Source organism: Alexandromys fortis, unplaced genomic scaffold, assembly GCF_014885135.2.
Source record: "Alexandromys fortis isolate MF-2015 unplaced genomic scaffold, M_Fortis_MF-2015_v1.1 scaffold_95, whole genome shotgun sequence".
NCBI lineage: Eukaryota > Metazoa > Chordata > Mammalia > Rodentia > Cricetidae > Alexandromys > Alexandromys fortis.
Window position 1 is genome coordinate 4,045,433 of NW_026067990.1, and position 24,379 is coordinate 4,069,811.

General features: G+C 41.7%; 1 protein-coding gene across 1 annotated transcript in view; it reads left to right on the top strand.

Annotated features, from left to right (window-relative positions):
- The first annotated feature begins 3,686 nt into the window (after positions 1 to 3,686).
- The window catches only part of Mcf2 (MCF.2 cell line derived transforming sequence), a 101,674-nt gene continuing 80,981 nt past the window's right edge, over positions 3,687 to 24,379 (top strand). Inside the window, exons 1-2 of the mRNA XM_050159643.1 lie at positions 3,687 to 4,179; positions 21,871 to 21,939. Coding sequence (XP_050015600.1) covers positions 3,912 to 4,179; positions 21,871 to 21,939 — 337 coding nt within the window. The 5' untranslated portion in view covers positions 3,687 to 3,911. The remainder of the gene's footprint in view (positions 4,180 to 21,870; positions 21,940 to 24,379) is intronic.

Genomic DNA, 24,379 nt, shown 5'->3' on the forward strand with positions numbered 1-24,379 from the left:
ATATATCCCTGCCTGGCCTAAAAATCCCTATGTCGGCCAACATGTCCTTGCACTCAAAGACATCAGCCTGCCTCTGTTTTCCCAGTGCTAGAATTAAAAGCATGAATCACCATACTCAACCACCATATGTGCAGTATGTACAACGATAGCACTTTCTTTAGATTTATGAAGTGTATAGTTTTTGATTGTCACACAACTTACCTAGCCAGTGTGGTGACACTGGTTTTCTCAGATCATGCTATTTAACAAATGCCAGTTCTAATTTATTCACCTTAGTAAATAATTAGTTGGGCATCACAGAAATTCAGCAATCAACCCTGTACTGTCACTTCCCTGTTTACACTTAAATACTTCATCACTAATTGTAGCTAAAACTTAAGGAGTCAGGAGCTATGATTTCAAATGCTACTCTAGAGTTGACTTTTCCTCAAGCAGTAAAATTCCCACTTCAAATAATCCTCATCATACGCAAAGCTTTTCATGAAAAAACTGCTGACATTTGTGGAAGAGATTTGTTTCCTACAAGTATAGTGTTACTGGAAATGTCCTTGAAGCCAGTGATCATCAGAAAAGCAAAGTTTGAAGGACCCATTTCTTTTAATGAACCTCAGGAATAAAACTCACCCATGAAGCAGTACTTTCTACAAAAAGCAAAGTTTTGGCTTTTAAAGTCACAAAAGATGGAACTGAAAAAAAATGAGAACAAGTGAGGATATGTTTTCTGAGTTTCTTCCTGAAAAGAAGAAACATTATGTCTATTTGATCACTTGGTTCTTTCACTTCTTTGGGCAAGCTTAGCACATTGTGTCAAGGTGACTTCCGTTCAGTTAACAACTGTCCCTTACCAAGGTTTTTCTAGTGTAAAATTAAACGAAGTTATAATGTTGTGTTAGTCATAATGTACTAGTTGAATATCTTTTGGTCGCTAATGATAGAATTCCAAATGCAAATGAGGTTCAAACACACAAAAAAATGCAGCAATCTATATAACTGAAAACTCTAGGAAAGGTGGATAATTTCTTCAGACATGGCTGACTCTAAATGTTTAAATAATTTCATTAGGAATCAATTTCTTTCTCCATCTCAGCTCAGCTTTCATCTTTAGATTTAATTCTTAGGTAGGATATCTTTGCAGCCTCAGGCTTACTTTATAACCATCCATTGAAGAAAAAGTTCTATTATTAGTTCCAGAAAGTTCTGGGTGTAAAAGTTTTTTGGTGTAAAACTATTCAACGACCAAGGAGACAGACTACAATGTTCTACTAAGCCTTGGCCACAGTCCCACCCTGAATCTAGGATTTGCTAACAGTCTTGGCTGCATCACAAGGACCTAAAGTGGTACAAATGGGTTCCCTATAGGAATATTGCAGTACATAGATACTAAACAAACAAAAATGAAAGATGTCCCCTACATCTATAGCAGAAAAACCAGCCCAAGAATTTGATGTGGCTTTAGGTTAATCAATTTTAATTACACAAATTTTTAAGTTTCCCTTATCCCTGTTCTAAAATGAGTTCTCATTTGGTAACACTCTCATTTGTTGTGAGACTTCCTGAGTTCTGTAGAACCTCTCCAAAGTCCAAGTAGTAAGGATGGCTTTTCATTTTATCGCCTACTTTTAAGTTCAGCATGTTGTTGGAGTTCTGTTTTCTCAAAACCTGTATCTAACTTACTACAATGCAATAATATTCTTTTATTCTAATTTCTTCTGTTCTGCCTAAAAGAAGTGATATTTAGAATGAATGATGCATACTCCAACTTCACCAGTTAAACTCAAACTCTCCATGACTAGTCCTAGGCTAACATGAAAGAGGCAGGAATTATGATCCAAATTTTATACTTGCCTGCATTGGTTCTCCTCAGGTACTTCATACATAAAGTGTCTAAAAAACATTGCGCTGAGCAGTGGTGGTGCATGCCTTTAATCCCGGGACTCGGGAGGAGGAAGCAGGCGAATCTCTGTGAGTTCGAGGTCAGCCTGGTCTACAAGAGCTAGTTAGAGGACAGTTCCAAAGCTACAGAGAAACCATCTTGAAAAAAACAAAATAAAACATCCCAAACAAACAAACAAAACAACAAACAAACCCACTTACACTGGTTGGCCTCTAAAACAGTACTCTCTTGTCGAAAAATTTTGTAAAGGATAATGTCTACAGAAAAGAGTGGTGCTTGCAATTTCTGTAAAGGCTTCTAGTATTAGAACAAAATTGGGGTAAATTCTAGGGCTTGGACACTGGATCACAATTCCATAGTTTCTACCTTGATACCCCTGGCCTCTCCTCAGTTGCTATAGCTCTTATTGCTTTTTATTTTCGAGATTATAATTTAATTACATTTTTCTCTTCTCTTTGCTCCCACCAAGCCCTCCCATACACTCCTCCCTGATGACCTTCAAAACTATGGTGCAATAGCTTTTAGGTTTTTGATTTTGTTTTTCAAGACAGGGTTTCTCTTTAGTTTTGGAGCTTGTCCTGGAACTAGCTCTTGTAGACCAGGCTGGCCTTGAACTCACAGAGATCCGCCTGTCTCTGTCTCCCTCCTGAGTGCTGAGTGCTGGGATTAAAGGTGTGTGCTGTGCTGCCACTGCCCAGCTGCAATAGCTTTTTGATGAGCATCCTGATCCTCCTCACTCTTTCTAATAAGTTCAGGGGGAGGAAAGGGCTGGGACCTCCTATGCTTTCTCACTTGGTTTTTCAAGAGGTTGACATCTTTTGATGCCCACCCCCCCTTTAATTTTTGTTGTTGTTTTTGGAATTTAGTATGTGGGGTGTGTTTTGTGTGTGTGTGTCTGGTTTTTTGAGACATGGTCTCTTGTAGTGTAGGCTGGCCTGAAGTGGGCTATGGAGCTGGGGATAACCTTGGTCCTCCAGAGTTCATCTCCTGCGAGATGCAACCTAGTGTCTTGTACATATTAGGGATGCACTCTACCAATTGACCCATATCTCTAGCTCCTACCTGTTACTTCTCTTAGTACATTAATGTATGTGCCACGGGGCATGTGGCGGTCAGAGGATGCTTTGTGGAGTCAGTTCTCTTCTTTTGCCTTAACTTACATGGGTTCCATTAGCCCAGATCACTAGGTTTGCCTAGCAAATGCCTTCGCCCTCAGAGCCATCTTACTGGCCCATTTGTTTTCTCTTGCCTTTTTAAAAGCAAGCCATGATTCCAAACCCGTAAAAGATGGCAACCCGGTGTATTATACAGGGCATCCCAGGACCCTAGCCCCAGAGAAGCAAGGGTGGAGACTGAGTGAGTGTGCTTTGAGTCCTTGCAGGCCAAGGGGCAAGGAGGGAGAAGGCACATTTTGGCTTCAGCACCCACCTTTTCCGACCATTCATAGCTGCTCTCTTGGCACCAGTAAAGCACAACGGTGTAATCTGCAGGTGCCCACACTGTGCATCCTTACTCCACCCCCGCCCCGCCCCGCCCCGCCCCGGGAAGCAGGACACAAGGAGCCTCCAGTTCCAGCTCCCACTGCCCAGAGTGCAAGGTCAGGCCATCCCCTCCCACCACGTGCGCCAGCCTTCCCAATTCCTCCGTGGGCGTCTCTACGGGGGTTGTCCCCTCTGGTTCCTGACGTCCCGCCCCTGTTCATCCCGCTGGAAACTAGGCGGGGATGTGGGTACACACCCACGGGGAGCGGAGTTGTTCTCAACCCTCAGTGGCTGAGGCCAGAAGCACTCTGCTGCCAGAGTTCCGAAGGCTCAGCGAGTTTCTGGGCTCTGGACGCTGAGCGCTCTCTGTCCTGGGGCTTGTTGGTCCCAGCTAGGGGGCTCCAGTCTTCTGAGCCTCAGATCTGCTCAGGCTGCGACCCTTCCGGCGGGCGGCACACAGGCGGGCTACTCGCCGGCCGGAGTCCGGCAGCTGCGAGTTGAGGTTGGGGTCCCAGACCGGCGAGTCCGGCTGGAGGATGGCGGAAGCAGGGCTCCCTCCAGCAGGGCCCCCTCTTGTTCCAGCTCGGGCCTCGCGTGGGCTAGGGTTCAGGCAATTGCACGGGGCTGTCCCTCCTGAGCTCAGTACGGGGAATCTCCGGCTGAACCAGGGCGACTGCAGTTCCCTGCGGTTCACGCAGGCAGTCCCCGTGCAGGTGGACATGGCCATGGCCCTGCATCGTGTTAAGATTGCAGAGAAGTACGGGAAGAACTACCTCTGCTTGCTGCAGGCAGTCTTTCTTGCAGGTGAGTTTTATTTCCCGATGCACTCCCACCCAGAGGCGGCCAAGAACGCCGAGCTCTCTCCCTTCTTCTCGGCTCCCTCCCCAGCCTGTTGGGGAGGGCGGGTGCACTTTGTCTTCCCCACGTTATCCAGGTCTCTCTCTCTCTCTCTCTCTCTCTCTCTCTCTCTCTCTCTCTCTCTCTCTCTCTCTCTCTCTCTCTCTCTCTCTCTCTCTCTCTCTCTCNCTCTCTCTCTCTCTCTCTCTCTCTCTCTCTCTCTCTCTCTCTCTCTCTCTCTCTCTCTCTCTCTCTCTCTCTCTCTCTCTCTCTCTCTCTCTCCTTTCCCCTCTTTCCCTCCCCCGCTTCACTCTATAACCCCCCTCCCACTGCCCACTGCTGTGGTCCTCCTAGCTTGCAGCCACCCGTGCTGTGGTCCTCAGTTCCTCAGGCCAGCTGCCTCGCTGAGGGTGTGTGTGGCTTTCAACTCCGCTCAAGCCCCAGGGGTGGATCTCCAGAAGCCCGCCAGGCAAGGTGAGACCATCCCACGTCTCCTACCCACTTTCCACCCTAGGTGCCTCCAGGTGGAGTTGGAACACAAGGGCTTGTCCCACTCTGCATCCCCGCACCCCAGAGCCAAGCCTTCCTGAGGATGCACTTCCCTGTAACACTCCCCGTAGTTAAAAAAGCTAGGTTTATTTACGCATGTGGGTGGTTGTTGTTTGTTTCATTAACACGTGCTAGGGCCAAGTCAAAAAGGCGCTCGGATTCTGAAAGCCGCGGGCCTGAAGTTGGAGGAGGAGTTTGCAGGCAAACTGCTGCCAAGGATTTGCGCTTATCCGCCAGGACCACCACATCTTTCCAGCTTGGTCCCACGAGCTTCCTGCCTCTCTGGGGCTCTTACCACAAAGGCAGAAGCTCTTTCTTACTTGCCTTGGAGGGACAAAACCAAAGCTAACAAATCCCTTATTGCTGCCACTCTATTTTGGTAAAGGCTTGAGAGTGCTGCAAAGCAGAGCTTGATGTACACATGTTGAATAAGTAAGAGTTCCTTGGCTGTGGGCTTGATGTGTTATGGAGCATGCGGAGGCTCCAAGACTTAAAGTTCCGATAGGACCATTGGGAGTCCAGGAATATCTGCCAGGTGCCGCAGCTGCTGGCCATGTCTTCTGTGCCTCGGTGGTGCTTACCCTATGATGTTTCTTGTAAGGGTAAGTTGGGAATTAAAAACTTGACTTGGTGTAGTTTTTTTTTTTTTTTCCTCAAGTCAGGTAGCCACAGCCTGTATTCCACATTCCACTTCTTGTTCGAAGCTGTCCACGAATTGCTCACACCAACGTCTTCGGTTAAACCTCAGGAAACTCAGGGCTCTGTCTAAAGCTTCTTTGTAACAAAGAACCCTTTGGTCTTGAGTATTTTGTTTGGAAGTGGTCAATGTTATTTTCTGTATGTAATAATAAATCATTAAGGGAAGTGTGGCGATGGGGCACAAACTCCTTCAGGGTTTAAGGGCAGTTTAAATGGATTTGGGAGGCTACAAAAGAAACCAGTGGAAACTTTGTGTGCACGTGCAGTGTGCAGTGAAAGCTAAAAACCAACTTCATAGGAAAAATCACTTTAAAATGAAACAGTCTCACTATGTAGCTCAGGATGGCTTCAAAATAATCCTGTACTGGGATCACTACCCACAGGCGTGCACGTACCCACCACCTCTCTCTCTCTCTCTCTCTCTCTCTCTCTCTCTCTCTCTCTCTCCCTCCCCTCCCTCCCCCTCCCTCCCTTTCTCCCTCTCTCCCTCCCTCCCCCCTCCCTCCTTCTCCCTTCCTCCCCCCCCCTCTCTCCCTCTCTCTCTCCCTCTCTGTGTGGGTCTCTATCTCTGTCTCTCTCTGTGTCTCTATCTGTCTCTTTGTCTCTCTCTATCTCTCTCTCTTTCTCACAGGCACACACCGCTTTTGCATGTGACAGAAAGAGGTTCTAGGGTTGAACCCCAAGACCTGTGGATGGATGCTAGGCAAATGCTTTACTTCAAAGCTGCAATTCTCGCTGAATCACAAGAATGCTATTCAAGTGGACATTTCCATTGCTAGGTGTTTCTCTTCATTCTAGGGTCATTTTCCTGATCCTTGGACTGCCATTTCCCAGTCACTATGACTCGGCAGCACATCCTAGCATTTAAATGATACTGGTCACTGTGCTGTGCTTTAGTAGGGATGGGAGCAGGGGTGCAGTAAGGGATGGAGGGACTCACATTTGTCTTTCAGTATTTGCAGCAGTTAATCTGCCTGTGAAGATAAGTATTCCTGTGGCTGGGGCACACACTATAGGATATATTTTTGTTAGTGTTTTTCAGATGGGCATTTTTTTTTAATTCCCCGGGGTGTTTTTGAATGCCTGGCTTAAATGGTCTCCTGCCTCAACCCCTGGAGTAAATGGGGCTACAGGCTTATAACGCCATGTATGGCTTCTTCTGTAACTTTATTTCGAACTTTTCAAAATTACTCTTACTTATTTTGTCTTTTCTGTGTGTATGTGTGTGGAAGCATGTGCCCTAGCACATATGTGAAGGTCAAAGGACATTTTGAAAGGATCTTTCCTTCCACCATGTGTCTGCTAGGATAGCTAGGCTTGCCAGCATGCTTGCTGAGCCATCTCAACAGCCACTTTTCTCTCTCTCTCTCTCTCTCTCTCTCTCTCTCTCTCTCTCTCTCTCTCTTTTTTAAAGATTTTATTACATATACAATACAGTGTTCTGCCTCTATGTATGCCTGCATGCCAGAAGAGGGCACCAGATCTCATTTTAGATGATTGTGAGCCACCATGTGGTTGCTGGGAATTGAACTCAGGGCCTATGAAAGAATAGTCAGTGTCCTTAACCTCTGAGCCATCTCTCCAGCCCCCACTTTTCTCTTTTTGACAGTCTCGCTTGATCTCGACTTCTGGACCCCACTGATTTCACTCCCCAAGTGTTGGGATTAGAAGTGTGTGCCACTGTGCCTACTTTATAATTTCAAATGCAAAAAAGGTTTCATATACTTTTTATTTAAAACTGTTTTTATTTTATTTTTTCCGAGACAGGATTTATCTGTGTAGCTTTGGAGCCTATCCTGGAACTCGCTTTGTAGACCAGACTGGCCTGGAACTCACAGAGATCCTCCTGCCTCTGTTGGGATTAAAGGTATATGCCACCAAACCCAGCTGTATTTCATATACTTAGAATAGTAAAATATCTACAAATGTGCTTAAGAAGCTTTTTCTTGACACAAAGAACCCTTTGAAAGATCACTTACTATATAGTTATATGCATGTACACAGATTTTCTTCTGAGGCAGCCCAGAAATGACTGATAGACTTTTGCTTCTGGAGACGGAAGGTCTCAAGTGGCTAGGGGTGCACAAAACATGAGGAATTAAAAATTTCCCAGGTGAACAAGGGATTGGAATGGATGTGCTAGAGGCAGAGAAGGTATTCCAGACATAGGAAATAATGTGGGCAAAGACAAAGCAGAAAGGAAGAACATAGTTTACAGAATTGTATGTGATTTTAAAAATGATTAGAGTAGGTAGACCATGGTGGCACATGCCTTTAATCCCAGCACTAGGGAATCAGAGGCAGGTAAACCTCTGAGGCCAGTCTGGTCTACAGAGTTCCAGGACAGCCATGTTTACACAGAAAAACCCTGTCTTGAGAAGCCAAGGGAAAAGAAGTCTGGGAATGGAAGCCAGGTATGGTGGTGCATACCTTTAATCCCAGTACTGGGAAAAGAGAAGCAGGTGCTCTCTCTGAGTTTGAGGCCAGGTGGGGCTACATAGTGAGGTCCTGTCTCAAATAAACAAAAACCAACTAAACAAACAAAACACTGGGAATGGAAGAGGAAGAACAAATTTGGGTTCAGTTTATTTTATTTTATTTTAGTGTTCAGAGTGGAGCCAACAGTCTCACACATGCTAAACACATGCTCCACCATTGAGATAGCATTCCCAACCCTAGGATTCAGTATTGAGTATGTGATTTTTGTGGAACATTCAGGTTTAGCTGACCAAGAAGGTCAGAGCTGGGAAGAAGTAGTGAGAAGTAAACCTTGTTTTTTCTTTCCTCTTAGCTGAAGTTCTTAAGTCTATTTCCCTTTGGACTCTCTTGATAGCACAGCCTGAATAATAAACAGCCATGTGTTTGCTATATCATTTTCTGTTGACCTTGTATCTTACCTAATGATAAATAGGGAAAAAATATTCTACACTCCATGAAGAATGTAAACTTTATTCATCTAAGAGAACCTCACCCAATTGAGAAGTTAAGGTACTACAAAAAACCTATTCATGTATAAATTTGGTTTCAAATGCAACTTGGCATCAAGTTTTAGCTCAAATAGAGTATCAATGGCAACACTTATTTGCTGAACATTGCACAGTGTTGTAAAATGTATTCCAAAGATAATGGATCTTTCATGAGGCTAAACTTTCCTTTTGAAACAAAGTCTCATGTAGCCCAGGCTACCCTGGAAAGCTCTGTATAGTTGAGGATGATCCTAAATTCATGATCCTCCTACCTCTACCTCCCCAGTGCTGGTATTGCATGTATAAGCCCCCATTCCAGATTTTTAAAAATGTTTTTCTATGGATCTAACCCAGGGTTTCATGCATGTTAGGCAAACACTTTATCAATGGAACTACTTCCCCAGCCCTAGACCATATTATATTGACTATTTCCCATGGCAAACTTCCCTGGGAACCCAAGCATTCTCTGGGAAATTGAGCACCAGCACTTTTAGTGACTGGTTTATTTTTCTTCTCAGCATTCTAGCCATTTCGGACGGAAAGGTTTTCAAAAAGATTGCTTCCCTTCCAGACTCCTGAACCTGAAAATAATTGCATCCTTTCCTGATGACTCAAGACTGTCCTTAGAACAGCATCAGTTACTTTAATATGATGTATACAGTGCTCAGGGGTTCCAGTGGAGGCTCTTTGTCTCTATGGCAAATGGCTACAGATCTTTCTGCCTTTTAATTTATAATGTCTGCTTTGTCTAATCTTTCCATATATCCCTTCTCTGTTAGCTGTCATTGCTTGCTACTGTCAGTTCTTTCTACTGACTCTGGCTCCTGGCTCCATCCTCCACTGTTCATTTTGATGTGCTGTAAGCTAAGGAACATTGTAACCCAAATCCACACAACTATCTGAAAACTATAAATAAATAATTAGTCTGGGAAGTCTTCCTTTATTAATACATATGAGCTTTGTGTGTTTGTATGGATGCAAATGTGTATGCAGATGGAGGCCAGATGTTGACTCTGGCTATCTTTCTCAGTAGTTCTCCATCTTGTTTTTTTTTTTTTTTAAATATTTATTTATTTATTATGTATACAATATTCTGTGTGCATGCCCGAAGACCAGAAGAGGGCGCCAGACCTCTTTACAGATGGCTGTGAGCCACCATGTGGTTGCTGGGAATTGAACTCAGGACCTTTGGAAGAGCAGGCAACACTCTTAACCACTGAGCCATCTCTCCAGCCCTCCATCTTGTTTTTTGAGACAGGGTCTCTCTGAACTCTTGAACCAAGAGCCCATGGATTCAGCTAGTCTCCATCAGACTGCTCTGGAGCTCATTGAGATTTGCCTGCCTCTGCCTCTGCTAGGATTGAAGGTGCCACCAGGCTTGGCCCATGTACAGGAAATACTCTTAACTGCTGACCCATCTCTCCAGCTCTACTCAAATAAAAATAAAAGCAATAAAAAGATTATTTTGGCTCTTCTAGGTCCTTTGCCAATCTTTAGAACTTTATTTTTTATCATTAGCTTATCAATTTGTATATAAAAAAATCTAGGATATGTTAGTAATTGCTTAGAATCTATAGGTCAATTTAGTGAATTTGTTTGCTTACCTATTTGGGATAAAGTCTCACACTATATCCTAGGCTGACCTGAAACTTGTTTTGTGGTCCAAGCAGTGAATATTTTTTCTGTAATTTTCTTTATGAACATCAATATCTTTTATTTTTTACATGCTGTGGAGTGGAATCAGAGCCCAGGGCATGCCAAACTTGTGGTCTACCACTAAGTTCTGCTGTTTGTAACATGGTACGTCATATATTATATTCCTCAGTTTTGAGGAAGGGGCTTAAGAAGTAGCTGCCCTCAAACTCATAATGTTCTTAACAGCCTCCCTGAACTCTAGGACCCCAGCTTTGTGCCTCTTCCTGGCTCCAAGTTTATTTTTAATAAGTTGTTGCTGACTTTTTATAAAGCTTCTGGGTGAAAGAATACGTTCACGTGCTACTAGAATACGAATTTTGAATATCTTTGTGGTTGGAGATACTGCTAGACGTTGAGCTGCCTGTCATTTCAAAATATATTTCTGCCAGGTCAGCATCAAGTCCTGTGCTAACATTCACGGGAACTGCAAGTTTTCTGCTCCTTAGAGTATTTGCAGTCTTGTGCCTGTTGGTTAATTAGCTGACACCTTAGCTATTGAGTATCCAGTGTGTTGACAAGGAAAATCTTAGAGTTATTTAAAAATTTTTCCTCCATTAAAAATGAACCAGTGTGGTGAGGTATTCTTAGTTTTCTTGATGGCACTTAGAAGGAGTATGCATATATGCTGGAACGTTCTTGAATTTGCATTTGCATGTTCCATCATTTGATCTATCATTTTGCACTGTTAGTTTACAAAAGAGGGTCAGTTCTGCTTCCTTTGTTGTAACCTTGGAAGGACCACTAACAGATATTGTGTGTTATCCTGCACGCATTATAAACCAAAGTAAACCATTTTAATTGGATTTACTATTGCAGAGGCTGTGCATTTCAAAATTAGATTTCCTAAACCCAGACGTGATGAATAGCCACGGAGTAAGAGAGCTGGCATTTGATTATATATCTGTATGGATATTGTGGGTTTTGACTTTAGTGGGCCATCTTGTATACTTTTATAGCCTGTGCTTTAAATAGCTGCCCTCAAAGGTCAGATGTTATAAGAAAAAGTTTAAAAAAGGTGAATGCAAATTCTTAATACATTTAGGACATTTATTTCATGGCTGTGACCATCATGTTTGTGATTATCATTGCATCTTTAAGATCATGTTCAAGCAAGGGTAGACTCGTTTACACTGTGAGTCTACCCCTGCTTGAACATGATGATTCAGATAGATAAGGAAAGGAATTCCATAGCCAGGTTAGTCGTGGCACATGTCTTTAATTCCAGTACTTGGGAGGCAGAGACAGGCAAATAAATCCCTGTGAGTTTGAGGCCAGCCTGGTCTACAGAACTAGTTCCACGACAGTCAGAGCAACACAGACAAACCCTGTCTCAAAAAACAGAGAGAGAGAGAGAGAGACAGACAGAGAGAGAGAGAGAGAGAGAGAGACAGAGAGAGAGAGAGACAGAGAGAGAGCGAGAGAGAGAGCACTTGCTCTTCCAGAGGAACCAGGTTTAATTCCCAGCACCCATGTGACTGCTCACAGAGGGTTATAACTTCATTTCTAGGGGATCTAGTAACTTCATTTCTAGGGGATCTAATAACCTTTTCTGGTTTCCAGAGACCTTAGGCATAGCATGCACGTGGTTCACAGACATACATGCAGGCAAAATATTCATATGCATAAAGTAATTAAAAATAAAGAAAATTTTCTCTTTAAGACACTATACTTGTGTGTCATGTGTGGATGTGGGGCGCATACTGATGGAGATCAGAGGACAGCTTTATGGCATTCTTAGATTGCTCCTTCTGCCTTTCTGTTGTTTTCCAGGGAAGAAACTCAGGTCAGGTTTTCCAGCTTGCAAGTCAGTGTTGACCTGCTGGATCATCTTGCTGATTCCAAAAGGATTTTCTTTTCATTCTCAGTTTATGTTGCTAAGAATAGTCTCATATTTAGAATTGCGTGCTGGCCAGGTGTGGTGGCTCATGCTAAAGAGGCAAAAGTATGTGGATCTCTGAGTTCGAGACCAGCCTGGTCAACAATAGTGAGTTCTATGACAGCCAGGGCTATGTAGAGAGACCCTGTCTTAAAAACAAACAATCAAAAATAAATAAGTAAAATAAAATTGTGTGCTCAATATAGTTTTCTCGGTTTTGTTTCTTTAGTTTTCTTCCTTTCTTTCTTTCTTTCTTTCTTCCTTCCTTTCTTTCTTTCTTTCTTTCTTTCTTTCTTTCTTTCTTTCTTTCTTTCTTTCTTTCTTTCTTTCTTTTTGTGGTTTTGTTTTGCTTTGCTTTTTTTGGGGTTTTTTTTTGTTTTTGTTTTTGTTTTTTCCGGCAGGGTCTTACTCCAGCCCAGGCTGACTTGGAAATCACTTTATAGTGCAGACTAGCCTTGGTCTTAGAGAAATCCTCCCACCTCAGCCTTCCATAGTGCTGGAGTTGGAGCCATCATGTCTAACTTGTTTGTTTTTAAGGAGAGTTTTCAGAATTATCCAAGGAAGCGAATTCTTTTCAATAAAACAGCTTTCTCCTGACAGTCATTTGGAAGACAATACAAACACATTTCAGAAAAATGCTTCTTTAACATAGATTTTGCATTTATCAAAGATTTTTATCTATAAATTTTCAAGATTTGGTCGAGTTGCCAAAGCGCTTTAGAACTGAAGGAGTATAAAAGATCTGGAGGCGGTGCAGGCAGGTTTTATCCTTTCCTAGGTTCTAAAGGCCTTTCATTTGAATCACAATGCTTCATATTTGCATGTCATTGCACTATATGCACACGCATATACATGTGAATATCAGTGCGTGCAAAGACTACTTTTCACTTGCAGAGCATGCAAATGTTTCTAACCCGGGACAGAGAGAAAGCTGTTTGGACCACCTTCAAATCCTTTAAATCCTGAGCTGCTGGAAGGCTCTCTCTGGGAGGTAGTCCTCAAGGACTAGGCTGGAAAACCTGTTTGCTTCTCATCTCTTCTGCGCACGCGCGTCTCATCAGTGCAGTTCTGGACACCCTTTTACTCCGTGCTCACCGCACCCATCAATCGGTATAATTGTAACATTCACCACTCTGGGCCGGAACTGCGTCCTGCTTCTAGAGAAAGAGTGCCCCCGATTTGGGTTGATGCCTAATTGGCTTCTGTAGCCTGACATTAAGGGGAGCTGCTTTTCAGATTTGAACCCATGAATTATCAGAGTAGCTGATAGATACATTAAGTAACAACAAAATGGTGTTGAAATATAGAACACTGTCATCCTCTCACTCGTTCCTTCCATTGTTCACCTTTCTCAAGAATTCCACTGGTTCTCTTGTGTGTGTCCATTAAAGCCACGCTTACGGAATGGAGGTGGAGCTCAGTGGTACAGAGCTTCACCTGGGTTTGTGCTTCAGCACTGTAAACACAAGTAGCCTCACAAGCTCCTAGTGGCCTGGGAATTGACAGATTGGTAAGGGCTGTGCTTGATTGGCTGATCCCACAGTGCACTTGCCCACTGCAGTTTTAGCCTCCAAGGATTTTCTTAGGGTTCCCTACCAACTCAGGTATGCATTAGAAAGGATTTGATTTTTTTTCCCACCTTGCGGTTTGCAGCAGGCAGATTTGTTCTTCCCATGACCAATGAGGTGAGCTCTTTCATGGTTTTCACACCTCACAGTCTCATAGCTCACCCAACCCCCTTTCAAAATTCTTAGCAGGACTAATGAGGGTGGAACCCTGGAGCTCAGGCTTGCAAGGCAAATAAATTCTCTACCCCTGAACTTCATTTCCCAGAGTGAGATTAAGCAGCTTGCGGAAGGTCACCTCACTAGCAAGAAAGAGCTGGAATTGGAACCCAGGCAATCCTAGAGTGTATATTCATAAGTAATATGTGGTATGGCTTATGTGAGAAGAAATACTTCTTTGTTTGAAAAATTCCAAATTTTGTCTAGACATACAGCTCAGTGGGACCGTGCTTCTCTAGAATATGCAAGAACAAACAAGCAAACCCTCCGAATTTAATGTCATGTGTTTCACCCAAGAGTACAAGACACATACATAATTCTGTGGTAATGCTGCTCCTATGACATTATTAAAAATATATTTGCATGTGTTTCATATATTTTCAAAATGTATTTACATATATTACTTTTCCTTTACATATATTTCCAAAGGTTGCTTTTGTTTTCTTTCTTTCTTTCTTTCTTTCTTTCTTTCTTTCTTTCTTTCTTTCTTTCTTTCTTTCTTTCTTTGGTTTTTCGAGACAGGGTTTCTCTGTATACCTCTGGCTGCCCTGGAACATGGTTTGTAGACCAGGCTGGCCTCCAACTCAGAGATCCACCTGTCTCTGCCTCCTGAGAGTGCTGGGATTAAAGGTGTGTGCCACCAAAGGTTGCTTTTTAAAACTAAATATTTTTATTAGCTTTTTGAAAATTTCTTTCAAGGCATTTTGACCATATTTGTCCCCAACTCCTTTCTTAAGTCCGCCCAGATTCACCCCCACCTCCCTACTCCCCCCATTCATATGTTTACATTTTTTGTTTGTTTGTTTTTGCTTTTTGTTTTTGAGACAGGGTTTCTTTCTATAGCCCTGGCTTTCCTAGATCTTTCTCTGTAGAGCAGTTTAGCCATGAATTCAGGGATCTGCCTGGCCCTTCCTCTGCCTCCTGAGTGCTGGGATTAAAGGTGTGTCCATTGTCCAGCTTTTTATTTCTTAATTTAATCATCCATGAACTCTAATTTCTTCTTGTGTTTTTGATGCCATTTCCTCAATTAAAACCTATTCTTATGACAGTTTCTTTGAAAGGAGTGGTGCACAAAATTCATCCGTTGTTAAAAAGAATTAAATTCTTACGAGTACTAACTTTTCTTTGTATTTTTCATAATAGATTTACTGAGATGTAATTTACCATACAACTTACCCACTTAAAGTCAGTGCATTTCCCATGTTGATCAAATTCTGTAACCTATCACTGTAATCAATTTTACAATTATTTTATCACTTCTAGAAAGCATCAGTTACTCTTTAGTTATCAGTCTTCCAATTCCATCAATTCCTAATCAACCTCTGGTCTACTTTTTGCCACTAAATATAGCTAGCTTGAAGATTTCTTATCAATGGAAACGTAGACTATATGGCTTTTGTAAGTTTTGCCTCTTTCATTAAGCATAATCTTCCTTCTTCCCTCCCCCTCTCCTTTTTCTTTCTTACTTTTTTAAAGAGAGAGTTTCCTTATTTAGTTCTGGCTGGCTTGAAATGCAATATGTAGACCAATATGGCCTTTAATTCATATAGACACAGGCCTGCCACTGTCTCTTGAGTGCCGGAGCTAACGGTATGACCACCATTCAAGGCCTATTTTATTTTTAAAGGCCGGGTCTCTCAGTGTAGCTAAGGCTGACCTGGAACTTGGGATCCTCTGACCTTAGCCTTCCTTTGCTGTGATTATAAGAACATACAGCTTTTCTGTTATTTTTTTTTTAATTGTAAAGTAAGGAGATATGTGTTTGCATGCAGAGAGAATCCAAATAGGAATTCACTAGATGTTTGCTGAGTTGCAGTGGATTGGCAAAGAGGCTCCAAAACATGTTAGCAAAAGAGGGATTTAGCATGAATCTTGATAGAGTTATATGAGTTTTTCATACTGTACCTTTATTGAAGAACAATATACTATATTGTTCTGCTAGTCTAATAGTGATCTGTTTTTTGATGGTTTCAGAATTACCCTTTTATTTGTTCGATCTTTTCAATCATAACATTTTCAAGGGAGCACATCGATCATTTGCATGTGCTAAGTCATTTCTATTTACAGATGGTATGGCATATCTGTTGTTCAGACTGAAAAAGAAAATTACACTCACGGAATCCCATTCATCTTGTAGCAGGACCTGAGACTCACAAAGTGTAATTTTTGTCACAGCCATAGGGAACTGTCAAAAAGATGATGGCTAAAAAGCATTGCTGTTAGCTTCAGTCTGTAGGGGCTAGACAGATGGCTCAGTGGTTAAGAGCCCTGGCTGCTCTTGCAGATGTCCTGGGTTTGGTTCTCAGCACCCACACCACAGGCCTCAAAACCATTTTTAACTCCAGGCCTAGGAGCCTCTGTTGGCTCCTGTATGCATGTGGTGCATATACATACACTCAGGCACACAAATACATACAAAATAAATGTTAAATAAAAGAATTTCAGACTGTAAACATAACGAATTTTCTTTCAAAAGATTGTGAATATTCTTGTTGTGCTTTGGGAAGAACTGGAGCATCAAGTTGTATGTAGTTAATAACTGCATGAGAGCTATTTGGGTGAGTTTTTTTAAGTACAGGTGTCACATGGCCTGTCTGAAGGGTTGCAGACCAGATAAGTGATGCTCTGAAACCTTATTTGAATCTATGCAAGATTCTGCTTCAGGTTGAGGCAGTGACTGGTACCAGGTGGTTATTTAATCTTAAATGAATACGCACATGCCTGCTTGTTTCCTTGAGCCTGTTTTTTTTTTTTTATCTTAAAATAAGACTTTGGGGGCTGGAAGAGATGGCTCAGAGGTTAAGAGCATTGCCTACTCTTCCAAAGGTCCTGAGTTTAATTCCCAGCAACCACATGGTGGCTCACAACCATCCGTAATGGGGTTTGGTGCCCTCTTCTGGCCTGCAGGCATACAGACAGAATATTGTATACATAATAAATAAATAAATATAAAAAAAAAGACTTTGGGTTCTGGAGAGATGGCTCAGCAGTTAAGAGCACTGACTTCTCTGCCAGAAGCCCTGGTTCAATTCCCAGCCCTCACATGGCAGCTCATAAACATCTGTAATTCTAGTCCCTGGTGATCTGATGGGAGCATGTGCTCTTTCCAGAAGTTCGTTTGTCATTACTCTTTAGTGTGGGCTCAGTGGCATGTATGTGCAGAGGGTTCAGAACCAGTTTTCGTCTATCATATATGAACGAGAATCCTAGACAGAGTACAAAAGAGTATCAGCATAAAACAAAGCCCCAGGGCTGGAAATTATTGCTATTACATTTTGCGATCTAAAATAAAAACATGTCCTATAAAATGAGAAAGCTTGTACATACCAATTACTTATTTCAATGATTATTTTCTTTATGGAACCTCTTAGCTCAGTAGAACTGAAATTTCTGGAATGGTAATCTGTACTCCTATCATTGAAATAAGACCCACAAGAGCATTGAGTCTCCTCTGTAGCAACTCACCATAGAGCTGCTTGGTCTTTGAAAACTGCAAATAAGGAGACTATGGGAATGGTCTTCTACCTTGCCTTTTTACCTGTAGATTGCTTTGACATTTTGAACTAAGTACCTCTGCACAATAATTTTTCTTTGGAGAGGAACACCCAACCATTCAACCAAACAACCAAAGGAATTCTTGATCATATAACTATGGAGAACATTGTACATATGGCTTGTAACCTAAGAGTTATGTGTGTTTGTTATGAAATATGGCAATGCATTTAATCTTCAAAGTTTGTCAAAGCAATCTACAGGCAAAAAAAGGCAAAGTTTCATAAATTTATTCGATTCTTTACTTTTTTCTAGAACATTTATCCAACATGCTTTTGGATGGCATTTGGCCCATAGTAGTCAGGTGTGGTGGCACAGCCAGCTCTCAGGAGGCAGAGGCAGGCAGGTCTCTCAATGCTAACATAGTCTACAGAGCGTGTTCCAGGACAGCCAGGGATACACAGAGAAAACTTGTCCCAAGCAATAACAATGAAAAGAACAAAGAAAGCCCAATATGGTGGCACAAACCTGTCCTTCTAACATTTGGGAGGTAGAAGCAGGAAGATAAGACATTCAAGGTCAGCCTGGGCTACAGAAGACACCATCCTAGATTAGAACGAATATAAAAGACATCTTTATGGGCTTTCATCACCTACCGTGTAAAAAGCTGGTAGGTGCTCTGAATTTCTGCATGTTACACAATGAAAACAAGAGCATCTGACTAGATGGATGTCCCTTCCTCTTGTATGTCATTCCAAATAGATTCATTTCTGTACTTCATAGCACTTAAAAAAATCTTTGAATCTTTGAATTCTAACCTCATTCGCTCATTTGAGATAAAAAAAATTAGTGGTTGTGTACAACTTTATGATCAAGATAGCAGGGGTTGAAGGTATGGCTCAGTGGTTAATTCTGCTCTTGCAGAGGACTGGGTTCAGTTCCTAGTATGCATATGGTGGTTCATAACCATCTAGAACTCTAGCTATAGGGGATCTGATGTCCTCTTTGGCATCTTCAGGCACTACATGCACAGGGTGCATGTACAAACATGCAGGCAAAAAATATTTATGTACATTAAAAAAAAGCCTAAGAGCTTGACACAAGAAATATGTTACTGAACTGCAAGAGATTTCCTCAACTTTGATTTTCAGTTTGTGTCTGATTGTTTACACACAAACAAGGTTTTTTAGAGAGATTTATTATTTTTAATTATTTGTATGTAATTATATGTATCGCTGTGTGAGTATGTGCGGACGAGTGCAGTACCCACATGGATTCAGAGGCTTTGGATCCCTTGGAGCTGGAGTTGCAGGCAGTTGGGAGCTGGGAACAAATTTGAGTCATCTGCCAGAGCACAAGCAGCCCTTTTAGGTTTTGCAATATGGTTCATGTAAGAAGACTGCATGGTTTTTGTTTGTCTGTAATGAAGCACTTGACCAGCTTCATGTCAAAGGTGTTTTTGCTCAGCATGGAAGATGTAATATGAATTTCGTCCAGCACTGTGATCAAGATTTTTTTTTTAAAATTGTTTTCTTTTGTTTTTGTTTTTTGTTTGTTTGTTTGTTTGTTTTGAAACAGAGTGGCCTCAAACATGATGGAGTCAAGGATGACTTGCATTTTCCTATACTCCTTCCTCCTCCTGAGTGAGTGCTGAACGGGATTACAAATGGGTGTCAAGACGCCTAGTGTATGTGTTGCTGGGCATGGGTCTCAGGGCTTCATGCGTACTAGGCAAGCATGCTATCAACTGAACCATGTATCCAATATTTCCTATGCTTTGAAATGAAGGAGTTTAAGGGGTCTGTGAGAGAGGCATTATGTATCTTTTTCACTTTTGTATCATGGAAGGAAATCTGCAAAGAAATGTAAGAACCTCAGGTCCAAACAGGGTGCACCTCAGCATCATGACTTTCTCTTTTAGATTTTAGAATCTAAAGAATCTAGTGTTCTCCACTTCCTTGTTTTGAGCAACAGTCTTACCTTGTCCACTGTGGATGCTCAGGGTCAGCCATCTGTCTTCTCTTACCTTTGCATTGTTAGTTCTACTCCCTTTAGTCGATTGCTAATCTAGACTATTTTTTAAAGTGGTAGCATCTCTTTTAACCCTCAACCTATCCCTTTTCATTAGTATGAAAATGCTATTTTATAGGATGGCATTTTAGGTCTCAAAAATAAGAGTGTATTTTCATTGTGTATGTGATTTTCGACAGTGTTGGCTCTCCTAGAATATGGGGTACATTGGAAAGTATCTGCTATATGGCCCTAAAATGGAGGACATGAACGGAAGGATACATGAGTCACTTGCTCAAGGCTACAGAGCATCTCAGTGGCAGAGATAAAATGAAACCATGGTCTTCCTATTATCAGCCTGTAGCCTTTTGTTTTATGGCCAAGGCCAATTTTTAATGTGCATATCTAAATTGTGGAGAAATAAATTTTATAGTTCTTCAAGATTCTGAATGGTACAGGAATAATCAGGCAGCATGTGTATTATTTCCAGTTTGCCATCTGAGATGAAATTCATCAATTTATTTTAATAAATATTCTTGCTATTCAAATCAGAAGAGAAATCTGGGTTTCTTTTGTAGGGATGCTTCTATGTTCTAATGCTGTTTGTTTGTTGTGAGAGAAGGTCAGTCTCCTTATGTAGCATTGGCTGGCCTAGAAGTCACTGTGTAGACCAGGTTGGATTTGAACTCAGAGACTAGTCACCTGCCTATATCTCCCAGTGCAGGGATTATTGGCATGTGCCACCACACTTCTAGTGTTCTTTTATTCACACCATTACTACTTCAGAAGCATGTGAGGACAGAGGAAAATCTAGGCTATTCCAGAAGATATAGTTCTACCATATCTCCATGTCTAAAGATGTCAATGTGTGACTGTTATAAACATTATTTTATTGGGGCCACCACAGTGTTGAAAGAATTATTTCATATGCTAATGTGTATGCTTTGGCTTGGAATATACCAGGAATCTAAAGCTATATAAATCTATATGTATATACATAATATATTATTACAAGACAATTTTAAGAATTAATTTTTTATGTTCTGAAAAATGATATTTTTAAAGAAAGGTTAGCACGTATTTATGTATTTACTTTGCACAATGCATGTGTAGAGGTCAGAAGACAACTTGCAACTTACAGGAGCAGCTTCTCTCCTGCTACCGTATGGGTCCCAGGGACCAAACTCAGGTTGTCAGGCTAGCTATGGGGCCATTTTGTGGACCCTCAATCAGATGTTTTTAATGAGTTGTATTTTATGAAAATAAATATACCAATTAATTGCTCTATGTTTCCAATTGGGTAGGTCATTCTGTAAGATAGGATGTTCTGCAGCTTTGTCAATTCTTTTGAGGAGTCTTGTTCTTGATAAAGTACATCTATATGCAATGATTTCAGGAGCACTAAGAAGGCTGTATCATCAGCCTGACACCACCAAGTGTGAGCACTTTGAAGGTCCTTTATATCAGAAAGCAAGTGGAAAATATGGCTTCAGTAAGAGATGTGAAACCACAGGCATTAAATCAGCAGTCCACAATACCCTAGTTCAATGACCTATTTTCTTTTAAAAAGTTATCCTTGTTCATGGACTGTAGGCAGATAATGGACTTTTAGTTTTGATCCCTGTAGGGTTTGGTAGATTTGGACATTGTGAGCTAGCATTTAAGATCTAGGGCAACTAAAATGACTATATGAAATAATGCAGGGAAAATGGAATGAAAAAATGCCACTGTTAATTATGAGCCTACTGTTATGTGAGCTGTTTCAAGTTACAGTTCACTACCCCTTGTTAGGTAGGTATTATGATGCCCAGGTTACAGTGGAGGAAACTGCACCTCAATGACCTGCCTGTTTAAGTTTTATATAGCTACTACGTGCAGTAAATGGGATTTGAATCCAGGTCTTTCTTATTCAGGAATACTGTACTATTAATCTTCCTAAATTAGGGTTAATAATACCTACCTTGGGATATTTTAAGGATCCAACTGATTTTTATTTTTTTTGAAGATTTTTTTTATTATGTATACAACATTCTGCCTCCATGTATGCCTGCAAGCCAGAGGAGGGTGCCAGATCTCATTACAGATGGTTGTGAGCCACCATGTGGTTGCTGGGAATTGAACTCAGGGCCTTTGGAAGAGCAGCCAGTGCTCTTAACCACTGAGCCATCTCTCCAGCCCCCTTCCAAATGATTTATATAAGAACCCCAAGTATGTGTTGTAATTACAAAGTTCTATGGAATGAAACCTCACCATATGGAAGGCGGTCTGCTGCAGTGTGTGCATGGCTCCTCTTTAAAGAAGCCGGGCTGTTTTTTACCTTGTTCTTAGTTTGCTGATGAGTGAGAGTAGTTTTTGTTCTAGGCTTAGATCCTGAAAAGTGGGCCGTTGGTTCTATATACTCTGTGATGGCATAAAGGGCAGGGCTCTCTTTCCCTGTAGCTGAGCGAGGAAAGAGGAGACAACTGCTGATCCGTCTGTACACACACATCTCTAAGGGCCTCAGTGTTCTTTTGGGCACAATGAGGATTTCTGTATGCTTCTAGCTACATTTTAACAGTGGTGTTGTTTGATCTCTTGTTTGTCATAGAAACTGGGCTCCTCCTCCAGTTAAAGGACATCAATCATTTATTAATGCAAGACATTGCCTTCCTGTCTGGTAAGCAAGCTATCATTTATTTAAGGACAGATAAATGTATGAACTGGTCAACAGAGTTCATTTGAGACTTATATAAATAACTTGTTATCCATATTTATATATACACATATACAAATGTACATACGCAATTGAAAGTGTTTTAATAATCATATGTTGGGCATCTAGTTACTAAACAAGTAGACACTCAGATTAATTAAGGACTTTTTAACAGTTTTAAGTATGTCATTAAGATCAATCTTACTTGGGGGCTGGAGAGATGGCTCAGAGGTTAAGAGCATTGCCTGCTCTTCCAAGGGTCCTGAGTTCAATTCCCAGCAACCACATGGTGGCTCACAACCATCTGTAATGGGGTCTGGTGCCCTCTTCTGGCCATACACACAGACAGAATATTGTATAGATAATAAATAAATACATATTAAAAAAATCAATTTAACCACTCTTGTACTTTTAACTTTTAAACTAAGTCTTTAGATACCCATAATGGGAGAATGCATGTGTCTTAGAAGGGTGTGATCTAGATCTAGCTAGCTAGCTAGCTAGCTACCTACCTACCTAGAGGCGGAGTCTCATTATGTAGTGTTGGCTGGCCTGGAACTTGCTTCGTAAATGAGGCTGGCCTTAAGCTCATAGAGAATAATCTGCTTCTGCTTCTCAGTTTCTGGGATTAAAAGTTCATGCCAGCACACTTATCCCTTTATCATTTTCTACTTACTACTTTTGTGTGTTTGGGTGTTTTTTTCTATATGGATGTCTGTGTACCACATACATGAGGTGCCTGCAGAAGAAGGCATCAGATCTCCTGGAACTGGACCTACAGATAGTTTTGAGCTGCCACATGGGTTCTGAGTAGCAGCCCGGGGTCCTCTGGAAGAGCTGCCAGTGCTCCTAACTACTGAACCATAATCTTTCTAGACCCTAATTCTTTTTCTTAGTAATGGTGCCCAAACCTAAAACATAAGGCATAGGGTGATGCAGAGAATGAGACTGGATTCAGTCCTTACAAATGTAAGAGTAATGCAATTTAGGTTTCAAAACATAAAACAGGGGAAGACTAAGTAACTTGGTTACTGTGTGCAATCCTGGAGTGCCCTGGGAGGGACACACACACACACACACACACACACACACACACACACATTGGATTTAGCAGTTTAGTAGTTTCTGGCTGGATATAGGAAACTGCTACTCTATCATAGTAAATTTAGCTGTGTGTTAGGTTTGCTATTATGATTGTCAATGTTTCCCAGACAGTGGCAGAATTCTCACTCCTCAGGTACTTTTGCTTTACTCAAGTGTTCTACCACTGAGCCACACTTCCAGTCCTGTGTGTTGCCTAAATTATGATCTACATGGAACCATCCTTGGTGCTTGTTGCCCCCATCCACACCCATCTCACTTTTCCTGCATGCTCAGCATTTTTGTGATTGTTTAAAGAAATGCTTCTGCTTACACTTTCTTTTGAAGGAAATGCTTCCAATGGACAAACATGATTAACACCCTCCAATTTAGAATCTAAAAATCCTTTTTTTAATTACAGATGTACTCTCGTATAGTACATGAAGTTGCTCAATGGTAATAAGTTTAATAGATTAAAATTTAGTAGATTAGTAAGTTAGTGATAATTGATCCTTAGAGGACCCATGTATCATTTCCATTGATAAGTGATGTTTGCTTAAATCGTACGAGTGCCCCACCCCCTCAAGCTTGTTGAGAAAGAGAGAAGGGAAGAGAGGTGAGGGGAGGGAAGATAGGGGATGTCCTAGTTTGCTTTCCTTTTTTTTGTGGTTTATTCGAGACAAGGTTTCTCTGTGGCTTTGGAGCCTGTCCTGGAACTAGCTCTGTAGACCAGGCTGGCCTCGAACTCATAGAGATCTGCCTGCCTCTGCCTCCCGAGTGCTGGGATTAAAGGTGTTCACCACCACTGCCTGGCTCCTAGTTTGCTTTCTATTGCTGTGATAAACACCATGACTAAAAGCAACTGGGGAGATGTGATGACTATTCTTGGTTCAGTTCTTTTCCTATAGAGAACCCTGACTAGTACATGAGATTTATTTGGCTTACAAGACTTAATCTCAGGTTCATCATTAAGAGAAGTCACGGCAGTCATTCAAGCAGGGGAAACTGCTTACTAGCTTGCTCTCCAAGACTTGCTCATATTGCTTTCTTTAACAACCTGAACCACCTGGCAAGGGTGGGACTGCCCACATTAGGGCTGGAACCTCCCACATCAATCAATCATTAATCAAAAAATGTCCCACAGATGTGCCCACAGGCCAATCTCATGGAGGCAGTTTCTTAACTAAGAGTCCCTCTTTCCAGGTATCTCTTGTTCGTGTCAAGTGGAAAACGAGTAACTGGCACAGAGGGAGAGGGGAGAGAGGGAGAGAGAGAGAGAGAGAGAGAGAGAGAGAGAGAGAGAGAGAGAGAGAGAGAGAGAGAC